Here is a 19,410-nt window from a genome sequence, read left to right on the forward strand (position 1 = left end):
TTTGGGAACCCCTGATGTAGAAGATACTGAGGTAAAATAAATGTTTATTCGTTTTAAAAGATGTGACCTGCATGACACAATGCAACTTAATGCTTGCCACTTAAAATTGTGTCCCATTAAGGCAGTGTAGATCATTCATTTTAAACAAAGAAGATCTTAAATGTGGAAAGTTTAAAATGGCATGATAGTTCACTATAAGTGTTTCAGTTGGCTTACTTAAATGGAAAATTACAGCGACCAAATGCTTTTATGTCATCTTGTAGATGTCAAAATATAGATTTATTAACTAAAACTATAGGCTAAATTTGGGCTGTGACTTTCGACTTTTATCTAAAAAATAGTATTAAAAAAATGGACTAGTCAAAAAGAGAGATTAGACAGACTTTACAGGAAGCCTTACAAAGCTTGCTGAGCGTTAGGGGGCCCAAAGCAAATTCCAGTATGGGGCCCTATTTTTTAATGTAGATTCCTTTTTATGACGTTAATAACCTGCATGTTAAAAATACATTTATATACATGGAACCTCTATCTACCTAATGTAAAATTAAATTAAAATATCGTAAAGTTCCACTATTCATGGGGCCCCAGGTTTTGATAGGAAGTAATAACCCTAATGGTTATAGAAAGATTTACAACATATGATGGTAAATTTATAAAATAAAAAAGCTGCAGTTGAAATTAGAATTATTAGCCCCCCTTTGATTTCTTTTTTAAACATTTCCCAAATGATGTAAGGACATTTTCACAGTATGTCTGATAATATTTTTTCTTCTGGAGAAAGTATTATTTGTTTTATTTTAGCTAGAATAAAAGCAATTTTTATTTAAAAATAAATAAATAAATTTTAAGGTCAAAATTATTAGACCCTTTTAGCAATTTTTTTGATAGTCTACAGAACATACCATCGTTATACAATAACTTGCCTAATTACCCTAACCTGCCTAGTTAACCTAATTAACCTGGTTAAGCCTTTAAATGTCTCTTTAAGCTGTATAGAAGTGTCTTGAAAAATATCTAGTCAAATATTATTTACTGTCATCATGGCAAAGATAAAATAAACCAGTTATTAGTAATGAGTTATTAAAACTATTATTTTTAGAAATGTGCTGAAAAAATCGTATTTACATTAAACAGAAATTAAGAACAAAAAAAAGGGGCAATAAGAATTCAAACTTTAACTGTATATACATGTAATTTCACTTATTTATCACTATTATTTATTAAAAATAATGTCGAAAATGTTGAAGAAATCTCTTCGTTAAACAGAAATTGGGAAAAAAAATAATTAACCAAGGGATTATAATTTAGGGGGTTTAATAATTTTGACTTCAGCTTTATATGATTAATATAGGCTTCTTGGGATTGGTCAAAGCCCCCTAATTCCCCGGGGCCCTTAGTGGCTGCTTACCTTGCATATTGGTTCGCCCCTGCTGAGCTTGCATAGTTTCTGTTGCTACTGTTTTACTACTTCTCTTTGTTTTAAATGATTTAAACATGAAAATGTATTATTTTTCATTGTAGATCTGATGGAAGAGAGCGAGGAGAGTGAAGAAATGAGTGAAGTGGAAAAGAAGCGGCGTCATGTCAAAACACCAAAAACATCACAAACTAAAAGTGCCCAAAAGACTTTCAAGTGTCCTCAGTGTGGGAAGAAATTTGCACGAAAAAGTGGCCTTACTGCTCACGTGAAAATCCACACTGGAGAGAAACCGTTCTCGTGCAAAGAGTGTGGGAAGAGTTTTTCGAGTAGCGGATACATTAAGAGACACATGATCATTCACTCCGGAGAGAAGCCGCACACGTGTGATCAGTGCGGTAAAAGTTTTGGACTTGCAAGTAGCCTTAAATCCCACGCTGCAGTTCATTCTGAAGAAAAACCATTCAAGTGTGATCATTGCGGTGACAGTTTTCGTTGGTTATCTAGTCTGAGGGACCACCTGAAAACTCATGGCAAGAAAGAGACTCACGTGTGTTCTGTGTGCGGAAAGAGCTTTGCTCAATTGATTCTTTTAAAAAAACACAAGAAAAGACACGAAGTGAAGAACTTCATGTGTTTTGAGTGCGGGAAGACCTTTGTAAGAAATTGTGAACTGAAACAGCACCAGAGAGTTCACACCGGAGAAAAACCGTACAAGTGTTCACACTGTGACAAGAGATTCAGTAACGGATCGTCTAAAGTAGTACATGAGAGGATCCACACTGGAGAAAGGCCGTACTCGTGTGATCAATGTGGGCACGCGTTTAGACACACACACGCCCTCGAGTCTCACAAGCGAATCCACACGGGAGAGAAATCATACACTTGTGATCAATGCGGGAAGAGTTTTACACAAAAAGCAAGCCTTAGAATTCACAAGAAATTTCACAATGCAGAGAAACCGCACACATGCGATCAATGCGGGAAGAGTTTCACACTTAAAACAAGCCTTAATGAACACATGAAGATCCACACTGGAGAGAAGCCGCACACGTGTGATCAGTGCGGGAAGAGATTCAGTAGGTTAAGCTTGCTTAAATTACATCTGGCCACCCATTCTGTAATCAGACCATATCGCTGTGAGAAGTGCGGCAAAGGCTTTACTTGGGAATCATGCCTGAAGAACCACCTGAAAACTCATTCAGAGGAGAAGCCTCATAAGTGCTCCGTCTGCGGTAAAGGTTTCCGTCTGGCAAATAGTTTACGATCACACCAGAAAAGACACACCGGTGTAAAGAATCACATGTGCTTTGATTGTGGGAAGACCTATTTTACGAAGAATGAACTGAAGCTGCACCAGAAAGTTCATTCAGGAGGAGAGTTCTACAAGTGTTTACACTGCGACATGACATTCAAGCGGTTAGATTATGTGAAAAACCACGAGAAGACCCACACTGTGAGGAGCGATCCATCTGAAAGCTCAGAAGAGGATTAACAATGAAGTAAGCGGTCTGCCCTTCATGTGGGAAGAGTTTTTCTTCTGTTCAAGTCAAACATAAAAAAAACATGGTTTAAAAATCACATTGAACTTCAAAATGTGTCAAATTATGTTTATAAAAGCTGCATTTTTTGTATGATTCATAACAGAAATATCATTGATAGTTGTTGTTTCAAGTGTAAGATTCAGAACAACTCAACTCCTCCCTCAATATAACGATTTCTCTTAACCCTATGCTTTTATAATATTAGTAGCCTATTAGATAACCTAGATTATTTTACATTATGAAGTTGGAAATGATTGTATTTTCATCTCAGGAACCTGGAAAAGGTTTTCACGTTTTTATTTTTGTGGTTGAAATATCCACATCTTGTCTTCTTTTCTTGAAGTGTTTTGTTTATCTTTTATGCCAATAAAGAACAGTCTGTTTTTACATTTACTCTTCGTGTATATTTTTCACCATGTAATCATTATTAAAAGCATTTGTTATTCATTGTACCCACAAATGTATATTTTCCAGAGATTGAAACTATTTCTTTCACAATTACAGCAATATCTTACAGCCAAATCATTCAGAACTAATATAAACAAAAAAGTAATCAGATGCCAAGATTTAAGTCACGGCTTTGAGATAACCTTTTAAATTTCAAATTGTTGAAAAAGGGTGAATAAATTATTACATTTTTTGTCTGGTATACAATTCTGATATGATATCCTTAGATAAAAATTTCACAGTTTCAGGTATTGTGATTACAGCTCTAAATTATATTCTTTTTAAATGTCTGGGTTAAAACAAAAACAATTTAAAACTGCATGTTTTATATATTTCTGCTGGAGATATTTTTGTCCTAAAACAACAACAACAACAAAAAAAACAGCTGTCTTACAAATGGTATAGCAGAAATTGGTGGTTTAAAAACCTTGACTTTTCAAACCGCTGTATACCTTTAAAACAGTATCGTCCCATGCCTAGATCCAATTGAAATGTTTATAATCATCAAACAAGTATAGCACTAGCCTACGAACCATAAACTGTTCAACTTGTTAGTTTTTAGCTAACTCACCTCAGAAGCCCCAAGGTTTGAATAATGCGCCAAATGTTGTTTTACAAACCAAAACAGATTTCTGAGTTTAATCCATCTTTGTTGCTTTTGGGGGTTAATTGCCCATTTTCAGGTGATCATAGTTACAGATGTGTAAACGAGCTGTTTGACAGTTTTCTGACCAAACAGAATCTTCAGTTAGGCAAACGACCTCTGTGTTTGCAAAGGGTTTCTGGTAAAAGCAGATTAGCCTACCGTATGATGAAAGACCAAAGTTCCCCAATAATTAAAACATGAATTCCCACAGTGCTGCAGACGATTTCGTACAAAACTACATATAAAAAAAGCTTTACCAATCTAAATTTAAAAAAAAAGTCTAATTTGATTATGTGCTGATAATATTGATCAACATGATTTGAAAAACTTTTTCACTCACCTGCAAATCTGGATTCTAATTTAGGTAGGCTACTAGCAGCAAGAACTTAAAAACAAAACATCAAAAAAAAAACTTATTTTAAAATATCTTTTTAATTATATTTGTAGTTTATTGTTATCAAATCACCAAATTATTCTCAGCTTTTACAAGTCAGTAATTGTTCAGACACAAAATTATTTGTGATGCCTTTATTTCATTATTTTCAATACATAAAACAAAAAATATAAATATAATGAAAAAGTTGACCTGAAATAGGCGGTTATAATGATAGTTATAGTACTCCAAAATATAATTTCATGATTATTAAAATGTCCTCTGCATCAGTACTGGGTTTTCATGTTTAATTTAAAATAAATAAAAATAAATAATTTGAACGGGGACTACATTTCAATAAGAAAAGTGAAATACTAATAGTTTAGTGGTCTTACCTTTTACACTGTCTATAAAAATAATGACAAAAAATGACTGGGCTATTTTTCATATACTGGTGCCTTAACACCTATGTTCCCTTCTTTATAAGTCTAAAAGCTGGTATACCCTACGTTCAAGTGAATCTTATCATGTGACTGTTCCCTGGGTTCGAACTGAAATAGGGAAGCGAGCTTTTAGTCATGCCGCCCCCTCATCCTGGAATGCTCTTCAGTCTGAACTAAAAATGTCTGAGCGACATCGTTTTGCTCTATCCTTTTTAACAAACAACAGTCCATTTCTCAGTGTATGTGTTTTTAATATATTGAAATGTGGTAAAGCTGAACAACTGAACTGTATTTTTATATTATATTAATTTTCTATTTATTATTAATATTATTATTACTATTTTGTTTTTTTTTATAAATCATGTGTTGCAGACCTCTTGGCCAGGTCACCCTTGTAAATGAGATCTTGATCTCAATGGGTTTTTACCTAGTTAAATAAAGAAACATATATACGGTCAGGTCCATATATATCAACAAAATTCTAACATTTTTGGCTCTGTATAACACCAACACAATGGGTTTGAAATTAAACGAACAAGATGTGCATTCACTGCAGAATGTCAGCTTTATTTTGAGTGTATTTACGTCTGAATCAGGTTAACAGTGTAGAAATTACAACAGTTTGTATATGTGCCTCCCACTTGTTAAGGAACCAAAAGTAATGGGACAGAATAATAATCATAGATCAAACTTTTATTTTTTTAATACTTGGTTGCAAATCCTTTGCAGTAAATTACAGCCTCAAGTCTGGAATGCATAGACATCACCAGATGCTCGGCTTCATACCTGGTTATGCTCCGCTAGTCAATTATAAAAAATTATTAACTCTAGGCAGAATCACATGAAAATACACAGAATCAGAACTCAAAACTACTTACTGTGCTTTCACACATGCACGTTTTTTATGACCGTACAGAGAAGTAGAATAAGTAAACCTTTTCCCACATAAATTACACTGGTATGGCTGTTCTCCAGTGTGGCTCTTCTCATGTATTTTCAGATATTGTGACTTTTTGAAACTCTTGTCACAGTGTGAACATTTATAAGGCGTTTCTGTAGAGTGAGTTGACTGGTGTGCTTTTAAGGCTTTATATGTAATGAAAGTCTTCCCACACTCAGAGCAAATATGATCCTTCACACCGTCGTGCCTTTTCTGGTGTGATTTTAATGCACTCATAAAGCGAAAACTTCTACCACACAAATAACACACGTATGGCCTCTCATCTGTATGAATTTTTAGGTGGTCCCTCAGGAAATCCAGCCTAAAAAAGCTTTTATCGCACTGGTCGCATTTATAGATTCTTTCTCTAGAATGACTAAGCAGATGTGCTTTAAAAACATCGTATCTTCTGAAACTTTTCCCACACTGATCACATTTGTGCATATTCTCTCCGGTGTGGAGTTTCATGTGATTAGCAAGGCTGTCCTTTCTGGCAAAACTCGCCTCGCAATGATCACATGTGAACGGCTTCTCTCCGGTGTGGATTGTGCTGTGTATGCCTAGAGCTCTTTTATATCTGAAACTCTTCCCGCACTGATCACAGGTGTACGGCTGTGTTCCAGTGTGGATTTTCTCATGTATTTTCACATATATTGACCGTTTGAATCTTTTCTCACAGTATGAACATTTATAAGGCGTTTCTGTAGAGTGAACTTTCTGGTGATTTTTTAAACAGCTTTTTGTATAAAAGGTCTTGCCACACTCGGAGCAAACATGATCCCTCAAACCTTTGTGCCTTTTCTGATGTATGTTTAAATCACCTGTTTTACGAAAACTCTTCCCACATAAATCACATGTGTGCGCTTTCTTTCCGACTGTATCCTCCTCAGTGTGGATTTTCATGTTATCCGTAAGGGCTTCTTCTTCTGTGGGAATCCTCTCACATTGATCAGATGTGTGTGGCTTCACTTCTCTATGGATCTTCATGTGAAGATTAAGACTTTCCTCACACAAAAAGTTCCTTTTACACTGAAGGCATGTGAAAGATAGATTGTCTTTTACTTTCAATAAGGGATCCTGCAGTTTTTCTGCGGATTTAATGTCATTTTTCTCTCCACTTTTAGTCGGTTCTTCCTTCTCTTTGTTTTCATTCAGCAGGTCTAAAACTAAAGTAAAAAAAGATTTAAAAGAAAAACATCATAAATAAAAAAGAGAGAGAAATACAAAAGGAAACAACATCAGAAAAATGCCTTAAGTCATTTCATGACAACTTCATATTATATGTGTATTTTACTTTCATTTTCCTGTTTCACAGTGCCCAATTTCAATCAGTCATGTTTACTTTAGGACGTGGGGTAGGTTGCTAGTCAAAAGAGGTTGTAGCGCTACACAAGTGAATGTTTAAATTACTGAGGGATATTGTACACCGAGTTATTCTGTACACAGAGTGAAGCAGTTAATGTAAATCACAGCTAAAAGTTCACCTCGGATTGATGACCTGATCTTACTATGAACAACTGAGTCAGTGCTTCCTTCAGTCTTATGAGCAGCATCTTGTTCAAGCATGTGAGTTAGCCATGTTCGCTTATTTAAATTTTGTGGTATACATGAAATAAAAAACATCTATTATGATTAATTTACTGCACGGTAATAATAAATACCATCATACTGCCTATCCCTAATGTGCATGAACATTAAAATCTAACTGTGTGTGCGAGACACTAGACTGGGCGAATAACATCTGTCTACAGATTTGGCCAGGTGACGTCCTCTTTGTTGCGTCAATTGTTGATAGTTTTTAGCAACTGCGATGTACACACACAAAAAAATGACTGCCTCTTATGGGTTATTGTGAGCCTCTATTGCCTTCACTTTTAAGTAGAGGAGTTTTTCTTCAGTAAAGCTGCTACAGGGTTAAATATAGAATGTGTTTCCATGCCAGAAAAAGATTTTTTAATTGATGCTTAAAGGTTGCAGAGTTCAGCTCTAACCCTGATCAAATGCATCTAAATCAATTAAGTAGGATCAGAAGGATCACTTGGTAATTAAAGACAGATGTGTTTGATCAAGGTTGTAGCTAAACTCTGCGAGAAAGTAGATTTTCAGGAACAGGGTTGAGCACACCTTGTTTAAATGTACTGTTTAAATGTTTACATGTACAGTTGAAGTCAGAATTATTAGCCACCCTAAATTTTTAGACAGCTTGTTTATTTTTCCCCAATTTCTGTTTAACGGAGAGCAATTTTTTTTCAGCACATTTCTAAACATAATAGTTTTAATAACTCATCTCTAATAACTCATCTATTTTATTTTTGCCATGATGACTGTAAATAATATTTGACTAGATATTTTTCAAGACACTTCTATACAGCTCAAAGTGACATTTAAAGGCTTACCTCGGTTAATTAGGCAGGTTAAGGTAATTAGGCAAGTTATTGTATAACAGTGGTTTGTTCCGTAGATTATCGAGAAAAAATATAGCTTAAAGGGGCTGATAATTTTGTCCCTAAAATTGAGTTTAAAAAATTAGAAACAGTTTTAATTCTAGCCGAAATAAAACAAATAAGACTTTCTCCAGAAGAAAAAATATTATCAGACATACAATAAAAATGTCCTTGCTCTGTTAAACATCATTTGGGAAATATTTAAATAAATAAATAAATAAAGGGGGCTAATAATTCTGACTTCAACTGTATATAGTAGTGCTTGTTATAAACTATGTGTCTGTGCCATTCATTATTTTGTAAACATTAATTTGCCCTCAAAGTTTTTTATCAATTTCAATAATCTTCCCCATCGAAATTACTTTTCTTCACTTTCGATCACATGGTCTGCCTTTCAGACGGGGATATTAGTGCATGTCTCATTTCTGCCCTGCCTTTGCAGGAGGCAGTGGTTCAAACAAATATGCTACAATTTATTAAAAATGTTGCTATTGTTTTCATCATCATCGAGCTTCTGAAAAAATATGCACCAAAGTATGCAAATGGTACTACTAGTATTAAAAAGGCCAGAGAAAAAGAATCAGGAATAATCACCAACCTGTTTGTTCTTCAACATCTTCCAGTTTTATTGTGCAGGATTCTGGATCACTCATATTCTCACTGTGCCCTCATAAACTATTCTTCACTTGCTGGTTGATGGCGATATTTCATCAATTACTGACAAAGTAATATGAGCTTCACTGAAGGAGAATTGCTATGTGGTTGGAGAAGAAAATCTGCAAAAATCAAACATAAATCAGTTATTAACTTTATAACAATATGAAGATTGGCTCCTGCCTGTAAATCAGTTCTTTTGGACAGTTAAAAAAATAATAAATGACACAATACATAAACTGCAGATACAGTCGACAGTAAAAACTGCTGAGAATTTTTGACTTACTGTTGTTTTATTTGCTGTTAAATAATCTAATATTTCAGCAGATTCATCCCCAGTGGAGGATGTAGATCCTGTTTTAGACTTTATCATTGATAATCTTGTTGTCTGAAAATATAACAGATCGTGAAAACACAAACATTGTGCTTGGTCTACCTTTATGTTAATTTGTATATAAATATTTGAGCATTTTAGACTCAGTAAAATCATGACTTGGGAAACAAATAGTAGTACCAATATTTTATTAATGTGAAATGTTTTCAATTTCAGTAACCAAACCCAAGCATAACTCTCCTTGAGTAAATGAACGACGACTTAAGTTGAACACGTTAATGAATTTAACATTAATTTTTCAGTTAACGTTTTCTGAGGTGAATGTTTCTTTCAGTTAGCATGCGCCAGAAAAGACGCTAATATAGCACTACCTCATGACAACAATACAGAAATCGCCCAGTAACATAATATTTCAACATAAATGTTTTCATAAAGATGTGAAAATCGATTACCTCAAGCTCTGAAGACTCGGCGTTGCGTTGCGCTGGTGATTGTGATGGCTACTTCTAATTTTGTTTCATGGCTGCGGATCGCAGATGTATAGGTTCATTAGCGCCACCTATCGCTAGATACGTTGCACCAAAATAATCAACGTGTGCCTAAATTACTTGCACTGCATATTTTATTACCCTAAACCTAGAAGTTAAGAAAAGCTGTTAAATTAATTTTTAAACGCTAACAGGCAACAAAGGTGACAAAAGTTACATTGTTAATTTTGTAGTTATGTATTTTTACCATTTAAAAAAACAGTTAAACCATACTTATGGTTATAAAACCATGTTTAATTTAGTAACCTATAATACAAGTAGCATAAAATACATTTTTGTAGAAAGTTACCTTTGTAAAACAATACGTTTTTAACAACTTACCCACATTGAAACTCCTATAGAAATTTTTAGCAAACACTTGTGTTTTGGAACCACACTATAGTACCTATCATGAACTGTAATGCTTTATGTACAGGGTTTCTGCACGTTTTATCAAGCCAACTTTAGGACTTTTTAAGACCCTTTTAGGACCAATATAAATTAAATTTTAGACTTATTTAAGACTAAACCCTAATTAGTATTTCTAATGGCCCAGTTTTGCCAAATGGATTTTTCAAATATTTTTTTTGCTTGACACAGGAAAAAAAAAAATTGAATGGAAATTATTTTTTAGCGACACTTTAATGTGTCAAAACAAGAGAACTCTAGTTGCATGCACTAGTTTGAACATAATATTACTTTTTTTTTAAATGATAATTGTTAAACATACATGGTTAAAAGTATATTTATACATAAATAATCAAAAACATATTTGTTGGCTTTTGGTCCAAATTGGTTGAGTGTAACTTCTATTCAACCTAATGCATTTCTGTTATAAAACCTTAAGTTTCATGCCTATTTACATGTATTATGTCTACTCCCCCTTATTTTTTTATTTATTTATTATAATATTATTTTTTGCACGAATGAGATAGTGTAAAGGATAATGTAAAGGCTCTGATATTATCATGAGGAAATTGTGTAATTGTTTTTAGTTTTCTTTCCCTGATTTTATTAGGATGAATCGATGGTGACTGGATGGATTCCGGCTCAATTAGGTAGCTTTACTTGGACAAAGGAAAATTAAGACCTGTTTAAAATGATTTAAGACACACATCACAATATTTAAGTGAATTTAAGACTTTTTAGGGCCTAAAATTGTGTTTTTTAAATTAAAGACTTTTTAAGACCCCACGGATACTCTGAGTATACTTTAGTTTTTCTAGAGTAACCTGTGGTGTATTGTGATATATACCTCATATTTGTAGATATTAGTATATTGGGTAATTTGAATATAGAGGTTTTCATGGGTTTAATTTTAAACACAGCTGATGCATTACAGGAAACGATGTAAACTATAAATAAATAAATAAACAAACCAAGAATAAATCTCAGTAAGATAGGTGAATTCTGCACCTACTAATAGTTTGGTGGTTTTACCTTTTACTCTGTCAATAAAAATAGAAAAAAAAATGATTCTATTTAATTTTTTGACAACCCATAATTCTACACTAAATTCAGAGGATTAAGAGTTCTAAATAACTGGGGTGCTTCTTATTTACATTAATGTTAACAACAATTGAATGCATTTTAAAGTCTTGTATGCCTGAACTATTTTTCCCTTGCCAGTTGGTGCATTGATGACATCTGAAGAAAACATGCAAGACCATAACCGGCATCTAGAACTACTAAAAAATATATAAGCTCAAAAGCAGAAATGATTATCTTGTTTTATTAAGTTACAACTGGTACATTCTAACCAACTACAAAACGTGATCAATTATCAAAACTATCAGCTCTAGGCAGAATCACATTAAAATGCACAAGATCAGAACTCAAAACTGCTTACTCTGTTTTCACACATGCTCGTTTTTTATGACTGTACAGAGTAGCAGAATAAGTGAACCTTTTCCCACATAAATTACACTGGTATGGCTGTTCTCCAGTGTGGATCTTCTCGTGTATTTTCAGATATCGTAACCGTTTGAATCTCTTGTCACAGTATGAACATTTATAAGGCGTTTCTGTAGTGTGAACTGACTGGTGATCTTTTAGAGCTTTATGCGTAATGAAAGTCTTCCCACACTCAGAGCAAGCATGATCCTTCACACCGCCGTGCCTTTTCTGGTGTAACTTTAATGCACTTGTATAACGAAAACTCCTCCCACACAAATAACACACGTATGGCCTCTCATCTGTATGAACTTTTAGGTGGTCCCTTAGGAAACCTGGCCTAAAAAAGCTTTTATCGCACTGGTCGCATTTATAGATTCTCTCTCTAGTATGAGTCAGCAGATGCTCTTTAAAAACACTAAACCTTCTGAAACTTTTCCCACACTGATCACATTTGTGCATATTCTCTCCGGTGTGGAGTTTCTTATGATTAACAAGGCCGTCCCTTCTGGCAAAACTCGCCTCGCAATGATCACATGTGAACGGCTTCTCTCCGGTGTGGATTATGCCGTGTAAAGCTAGAGCTCTTTTATATTTGAAACTCTTCCCGCACTGATCACAGGTGTACGGCTGTATTCCAGAGTGGATTCTCTCATGTATTTTCACATATTGTAACCGTTTGAATCTTTTGTCACAGTATGAACATTTATAAGGCGTTTCTGTAGAGTGAACTAACTGGTGATCTTTTAAAGCGCTATTTGTAAAAAAGGTCTTGCCACATGTAGAGCAAACCTGATCCCTCAAACCTTTGTGTCTTTTATGATGGATTTTTAATGTACTTGGATCACGAAAACTCTTCCCACATAAATCACATGTGTACACTTTCTTTCCAGTGTGAGTTAAGACTTGTGTGTTAAGATCTCCCGTATTTGTGAAAGTCTCATCACAATCGTTCACTGTATCCTCAGAGTGGATTTTCATGTTATCTGTAAGGGCTTCTTCTCCTGTGGAAATCTTGTCAGATGTGTGTGGCTTCATTTCTTTATGAATCTTCATGTGAAGTTTAAGGTTCACTTTTTTTTTCAATGACAGTTTTTCTGCAGTTTTGATGTCATTTTTCTCTCCCCTTTTAATCGGTTCCTCCTCTTTGTTTTCATTTAGCAGGTCTAAAACAAAAGTAAAAACGATTAAAAGAAAAACATCATAGATAAAAAAAAAGAAAGAAATGCAAAAGGAAACAACATCAGAACAATGCCTTAACTCATTTTATCTGGCCCTCTAGTTTTTAGTGATTCCACGATTGCTGAATCCAGCGCAAAATCAACAAATAGTCACAAATTTTTACAATCCTGCTAAATTATTAATTAAATCCTAATTAAATCAGGGGTTGTTGCAGCCTGTGCCGTGAGCAAATGCGGATGAAGTGCGTGTGATTTTCATGTGAAGTCAATTCAAAGATTGGATTAGACATCCTGTAGCGTAAATTGAGCATTTTGTGCGTTCGACGCACTTCAGACTGCAAAAAAAGGGAGCAAACATCTAAAAAACAGAGCAACTGATCATACAGAAAAGCAAGAAGTTTACAATGATTGAGATTGGTTGAAGGATGAAGGACGTGACCAAATTGAAAGACATTATTTGTGCTTTACACGTACAGCTGGTTTTATGATGTTTATGAAATTGATAAGGGATTTTGTTTACCTCTTTCCCTGCAGTTAATGAGAAAAAACTGATAACATGGTCTGCCTTTCAGACGGGGATATTAGAGCATGTCTCATTTCTACCCTGCCTTTGCAGTGGTGCAAACAAATATGTTACAATTGATTAAAAATGTTTCTCCTTGTATTCATCATCATCAAGCTTCTGAAAACATTTTGCCCCTGAGGGTGCCAACGGTACTACTTCTATAAAAAAGGCCAGAAGAAAAAGAATCAGGAATAATCACCAACCTGTTTGCTCTTCAACATCTTCCAGTTTTATTGTGCAGGATTCTGGATCACTCATATTCTTACTGTGCCCTGATAAACTATTCTTCACCTGCTGGTTAATAGTGATATTTCATCATTAACTATTAATCAACGTAATATTAGCTTCACTGAGGAAGAATTGCTGTGTGGTTGGAGAAGAAAATCTGCAAAAATCAAACATAAATCAGTTATTAACTTCATAACAATGTTGTTTAATGTTTATAACAACCAGTTCTTTTGGACAGTTAGAAAAATAACTGACACAATACATGAACTGCAGATACAGTCGACAGTCAAATCTGCTGAGAATTTTTGACTTACTGTTGTTTTATTTGCTGTTAAATAATCTAATATTTCAGCAGATTCACCCCCAGTGGAGGATGTAGATCCTGTACTAGATTGTAATAAATACACCACATTGACTTAATCATTGAGTCTTGTGTTCTGAAAATATAACACTGATTGTGAAAACACAAACGTTGTGCTTGGTTTACCTTTATGTTATTTTGTATATTATCATTTTAGAGGCAGTAAAACAATGAATAGGGAAACACCCATAACAAATAGTAGTACCAACATATTATTAATGTGAAATGTTTTCAATCTCAGAAGCCAAATCCAACTACAGCCCACTTTAAGTAAATAAACAACCCCTTAAGTCTAACATTATTTAACATTAATTCTCCAGCTATCTGAGGTAAATGTTTATTTCAGTTAGCATGCGCAAGAAAAGACGCTAATATAGCACTACTTGATGACAACAATACAGAAATCGCCCTGTAACATATCATTTCAACATGAATGTTTTCATAATTGTATAAAGATGTGAAAATCGATCACCTCAAGCTCTGAAGACTCGGCGTTGGGTTGCGCTGGTGATTGTGATGGCTACTTCTCCTTTTGTTTCATGGCGGCAGATCGCAGCTGTGTAAGTACATTAGCGCCATCTATCGCTAGATAAATTTAAACGCATTAAAATGATCAACGTGTGCCTAAATTACTTGCATTGCATATTTGAACTCAAATCTAAAAATAACAAAACATCCACGGGTTTTTATACGTTTTTCCTGCCTTTATTTGAAAAATCCATACACATGAAAATGCAAAAAAAACAAAAAAAAAAACACTGTGAAGAACTGTGAAGGGCATGCTGATATAATGCCAACACATGAAGAGAGCCGAATAATCTCTGCATGGCAAAATTTATGCCTAAGTCCCATCTTCCAGTGCTCTGCATTTGGTCTGAACCCAGCATTAGGCTTAGCTATAAAATAAAGATGTCTGGCAATTAAACAGTAGGAAACAGCGCACACGATGACACTATGAGACAAAAACCTTGGTTGTAGTGATCACACACCCCCACTATTACCAGATTTCTGAAAATCCTTACACTGGCCAGAATTTAAAGAAAATAGTAGTTTCAGGGTCCATGTATGTGGACAACCAGCCAAACCTCTTTAAAAAAACTGCTTTAAATTACTCTCTCTCTCTCTCTCTCTCTCTAAAGTCACACTGATCTCTTTAATGAAGAATGAAAAAAACTCTTTATTCCAGATTTGGCATGAAGCTGGCACAGCAGGCATTTTTCTGGCACTGGCATACAGCATGTGGGCCAAACATGGCCCAGGTTTGGCAGAGGTAGCACCGTCTTTAAGGTGGCACCCAAGACTTGGCCCAGATGTTAAAAATGTATATGTAAGTTTGGCCTATCTTGACCCACTATTATAATACATTTAAATTATTTTTAAATAAAGAAAATTTCTACCCATTAGGTTGCTTCAAGTAAATGTGTGGCAAAGCAAAATACTTCATGGGTTTATTAAATTCTTTGCAGTTGTGACACACCAACATATTTGGCCCAGTTATGGGTTATTAAATTAGCTGAGACTTGGCCCAGATACAGTCCATGTTTGGCCCTTGTATGGAAGCTAGACTTAGTTCAATCCTGTACCGTAATTCACTGCAGCAAGTGGGCCAAGCAATAGCTGATTGTGTGGGCCAGATCTGGGTCAGAGAAATGTTGCTATGTAGGAATAGGCGACAGTTTCTAATTTAAAACTAACAATTTTTAAATTAGAAACTATAGCTATTCCCATTACTATTTTATTTCCAACGATGTATGAAGTAATACATTTGTAATTTGAAAACAAGTATTATTCTCATATTTCTTCTTTTTAAATATTTAGAAAATGTTAGCATCAAAATATGTGGTTATGATGACCATTGTTTATTGGTGAAGTTTGTTCCTTGCTACTGTAGCCACTGGCTTGCATGGTTTTGGGACTTGTGAAGCTAGGATAGATGGATTTGCTCTTCAGTGTTTGGACTTTCACCAGTGAAAATTAACCAGTGAAATAACAAACTAGTAAACTAACAATTTTTTTTGTTATGATTCGTTTATAAATGACTCACAGTCATCTGTACTTACCTAATGTTAATAAAGTGAATAACATAATTAACATAGAGTAAGTAAGTGAATAAAATAGCCCTGAGTGCCGACTTTCAACAGTTCCAACTTCCTTTGAAATTCGCGGCAGTTTGCTCTGTCCCCCACCGGATGTGTGTGTGTTCGAGATCAAAAGCAGTTGAGATAAGCAGACAATGGACCACAGCATTACGAAACAATCTGGGGTGGTTAGGGGGAGGGCTTTAAAAAACGAACTACAAGCATAATAAATAAAAACAAACACTTGTGGAGATACGTCACTCATATTAAAAATATAACTATAACTAGCTGAACTGACAGATATAATTAGAAACATTAATTTGAAGTGTAATTAGATTTTACTAGTTTGACCCACATCCCATTCCTTTGAAGTCAAGAACCTATAATTTTCAAGGCGCCACCAGGGGGCCCTATAATGCTTTCAAGTTCGGAATTATACGCTTTGAGGATAGTGTAGTTACTGATGATTATATGTCTATGATCTATATATAGGGTATATATCACCAAAATAAAAATAAGGATCACAATTTACTCACTCGTTACTTGTTTCAAACTTTTAACAGTTTCTTTCTTCTCATGAACACAAAAGAGAATATTTTGAAATAAGCTAGAAACATGTAACCATTGATTTCCATTGTAAGCTATCTGTTTTTCCTACTATGCAGGTCAATGGTTACAGGTTTGCAGCTTTTCTTCAAAATATCTTGTGTGTTCAACAACAACAACAACAACAAAATAAATTCATGGTTTGTATCTAATTGAAGGTGAATATAATCCCTTTGACTGGAATCAATCAGGATTCTCTATTCAGGAAAATACTACAATGAAAGCTAATAAGTTCTCTCGAGCTACAGTCTACCAGGATATCAGCAAGACTAAGTTGGATCATCCTAAACATCAAAAATTGTTGTTTTGCAATGTAGGAATGTATGTTTCATTTACCTCTGAACATACACCGCACTTCCATTACTAAATGTGGTATAAAAAGTGTATTAAGTTTAATTTGGGTGTAGGGAATATATTTTTGTTTATTTTATCTGTGGGTCCTCTCCAAGATTGCTTCACGTTTTGGGTGTTTTAAAAAAGGAAACGACAAATAAACAGACCCAACTCAAATAAACAGACCCGCTACGTCCTTGTCCCTATAGAGGGTCTAAATAATATCATAAAGCGCATAATTACTTTGTTTTGCACTTGTGCTAAAGTGCTTGTGCTTGTGACCTTTTTTAGGATTAGAATAAACTTAAGAGGCTTCTAGCAGCTCAGTTTCATAACCAAAAAGATGCATGTGGTCAGACCTATATAGGTCAGAGTCGACGATCAAGCGCTTTTTTGTGTTGTTGTTTTTGGTGAATGCAGCAGGTGGTATTTTGGCTAACCTATAATTGGCTCACAAGAGAGTGCACTTGCGTGTTATTGTGTACAAGGTGTAGGAGTGGTTAAAGGGCTGCATCTGCTAACAAAAGATGAGAATCTCCCTTACCAGACCTCTGCACTTCACTGGAAACAAATGCATTGAGAATTTTTAAGGGAACTGGAACACATATATAGTAACAAGGTTAACAACAAGCAGTAGCAAGGGTACTGAAAAATCATACTCAGCTAAAAGTACCATTACCTCTCAAACATGTTAAAAATTGTCTGTTCTAAATACTACTCTGAGTAAATGTAGCCTTTTGAAAAGTTCTCAAGAGTATTGAGTTATACGCAATGAAAACTATTTCACCTTATACCCTGCAAATTGTGTTAAAAAGTGTGGTAAATTATTTTATCCTAAACCAACTTCATGCAGCACTGATAGAATACACATAAATTGTGCATTTGTTTGAAAACGTAACATTATGTAGTACATCTTGTTATTTGCTTAAGGCCATCTGAAGATTTCAGCCATCATTTAGTTGACATTCTTCATCTTCTCATCAGTAACGTAATCTAAACAGTCTTTCAGTCATTGTGTGTTAATTTTGCACCAACGCTACACACTGGACATGATTGCTGCAGTTATAAAGCATCCATGTCTTCAGTGTTTTGATTGGATGGGAATCACAAGACAAGCATTTAAAATAGTGACTGCAAGTTGAAGGACAATAGTAAAAATACCAATACAGAACTAAAAATGTACTCCAGTAAAAGTACACATTTTTAAAACTACTTAAAGTACAATTCCTGAGAAAAACCACAGTAATTTAAGTATTTGCAATTTGTTACTTTACATCACTGATAGAATTATTGTTTACTACCATATGCTGAGGAACATTCCTGTCTATCTTCTCTTTTGTTGATGACGCAATTGCTGCTGATATGAATACAGCCAGTACGTCACTGTTTTGAAAGTCAAAAAACCGAGTCAAGCTTTGTTCATCAGACAAAAGGAACAAAAGTACAGGTTAAATGATCACATTGCTAAAGAACCAGCTGTTAAATTACATTCGAACAGCAAACCTGTTTGTGCATTTGTAATGTATATGCATGAATGTGTGTTTTGTTATACAGATGTGGAAGATAAGGCTTCAACAAAGTTGTTTTTGGTCTTGAACATAATTGACCAGTGTCATGTGACCCAAAACTTGTGTGTTTAGGGTGTTACTTCTTTTGGCATTAGCCAATTTAGGCATCAGCACTAGTTTTTGGAGGTTAAACATGTTCATAAGAAGGTTGACAGATGCTTTCTCTTATAGCTGTAAAGGAAATGGTGGCTTACCACCCAACGTTTAAAAAACTCTAGATGTTAACTGAAAGAACGGTTCTGTTACAGTTTCAGGCGGTCTAGGTGTCATACTTTGTGACTATAATAGTATAGTAAGACTCTAGACTTGTCCACTATATAAATGGAGAATTGACAATGAACACTGCAGTGCACAATATGCAAAATCATGGAGCCTATAAGCAAATATAAATCATGTGGTTGCAAATTAGTCTCTCCTAAAAACTCTCTCGTTCAAAACTGGAACATGGGGAATTTAATACTAAAAATGTGTTTAAAATACAGATGGTAATTTTAAACTGAGCAACTTCAATTGTATTTACAAAATTTGATCAAATATTTGACAACTTTTATGTATATGTCATATAGAAATGTGTTTCAGGTATATTAATGTGTCCTGGATAAATGCAATTTCCATTTGTTTCTTGTGAAGCTGCATCAAACCCAAATGCATGATAAAAATTAATTGAATTATTTGGCTTAGTATTTAGAGTTATATAGATGCCAGCAGCAGATGATGACGTAGATGATGTGTTATGGATGGATTATTATGAACAACTGTGTACCGATCTGCTGTTTCCTTTAAAAAAAGAAAAAGAAACATGTCGATTTAATGGCAAAGCAGTTACAT

At 34.6% G+C, this 19,410-nt stretch overlaps 3 protein-coding genes across 6 annotated transcripts in view; 1 reads left to right on the forward strand and 2 right to left on the reverse strand.

Annotated features, from left to right (window-relative positions):
• blf (bloody fingers) overlaps positions 1–3,354 on the forward strand; it is a 201,498-nt gene extending 198,144 nt beyond the window's left edge. Inside the window, exon 3 of one of the 2 annotated variants that reach the window (XM_073936466.1) lies at positions 1,522–3,354. In XM_073936466.1, the coding sequence (XP_073792567.1) occupies positions 1,522–2,912 (1,391 nt within the window). In that variant the 3' untranslated portion in view covers positions 2,913–3,354. 2 annotated transcript variants of the gene reach the window in all.
• A 2,062-nt stretch (positions 3,355–5,416) lies between these two features.
• Positions 5,417–9,750, reverse strand: si:dkey-253d23.9. 3 transcript variants are annotated; one of them, XM_017353080.4, is made up of 4 exons: positions 9,695–9,750; positions 9,195–9,296; positions 8,853–9,030; positions 5,417–6,976 (listed from the first exon to the last, which is right to left on the reverse strand). In XM_017353080.4, exons 3-4 carry the CDS (start codon positions 8,905–8,907, stop codon positions 5,745–5,747), a joined length of 1,287 nt encoding a protein of 428 aa, XP_017208569.1. In that variant the 5' UTR covers positions 8,908–9,030; positions 9,195–9,296; positions 9,695–9,750; the 3' UTR covers positions 5,417–5,744. The 3 variants fall into 3 exon arrangements, with proteins under 3 accessions (XP_017208569.1, XP_073792267.1, NP_001107959.1); XM_073936166.1 differs by lacking the exon at positions 9,195–9,296 and having other exon boundaries at positions 5,417–6,970; NM_001114487.1 differs by lacking the exon at positions 9,195–9,296 and having other exon boundaries at positions 9,695–9,740.
• Positions 9,751–11,485: 1,735 nt separating this feature from the next.
• Positions 11,486–14,531, reverse strand: si:dkey-253d23.11. The gene is made up of 3 exons (XM_009296120.4): positions 14,470–14,531; positions 13,612–13,793; positions 11,486–12,828 (listed from the first exon to the last, which is right to left on the reverse strand). The coding sequence occupies exons 2-3, from the start codon at positions 13,664–13,666 to the stop codon at positions 11,615–11,617; spliced, it is 1,269 nt and encodes a 422-aa protein (XP_009294395.1). The 5' UTR covers positions 13,667–13,793; positions 14,470–14,531; the 3' UTR covers positions 11,486–11,614.
• Positions 14,532–19,410: the final 4,879 nt, after the last annotated feature.

This window comes from Danio rerio, chromosome 22 (assembly GCF_049306965.1).
Source record: "Danio rerio strain Tuebingen ecotype United States chromosome 22, GRCz12tu, whole genome shotgun sequence".
NCBI lineage: Eukaryota > Metazoa > Chordata > Actinopteri > Cypriniformes > Danionidae > Danio > Danio rerio.

What these genes read in the sequence shown, in the direction of transcription:
- si:dkey-253d23.9 (XM_017353080.4), bottom strand. Translation starts at nt 8,907, where the DNA reads ATGAGTGATCCAGAATCCTGCACAATAAAACTGGAAGATGTTGAAGAA. An exon ending in AGATGTTGAAGAACAAACAG is followed by an intron (nt 6,977 to 8,852) that starts GTTGGTGATTAT and finishes TTTTTACTTTAG; the next exon opens with TTTTAGACCTGCTGAATGAA.
- si:dkey-253d23.11 (XM_009296120.4), bottom strand. Translation starts at nt 13,666, where the DNA reads ATGAGTGATCCAGAATCCTGCACAATAAAACTGGAAGATGTTGAAGAG. An exon ending in AGATGTTGAAGAGCAAACAG is followed by an intron (nt 12,829 to 13,611) that starts GTTGGTGATTAT and finishes CTTTTGTTTTAG; the next exon opens with ACCTGCTAAATGAAAACAAA.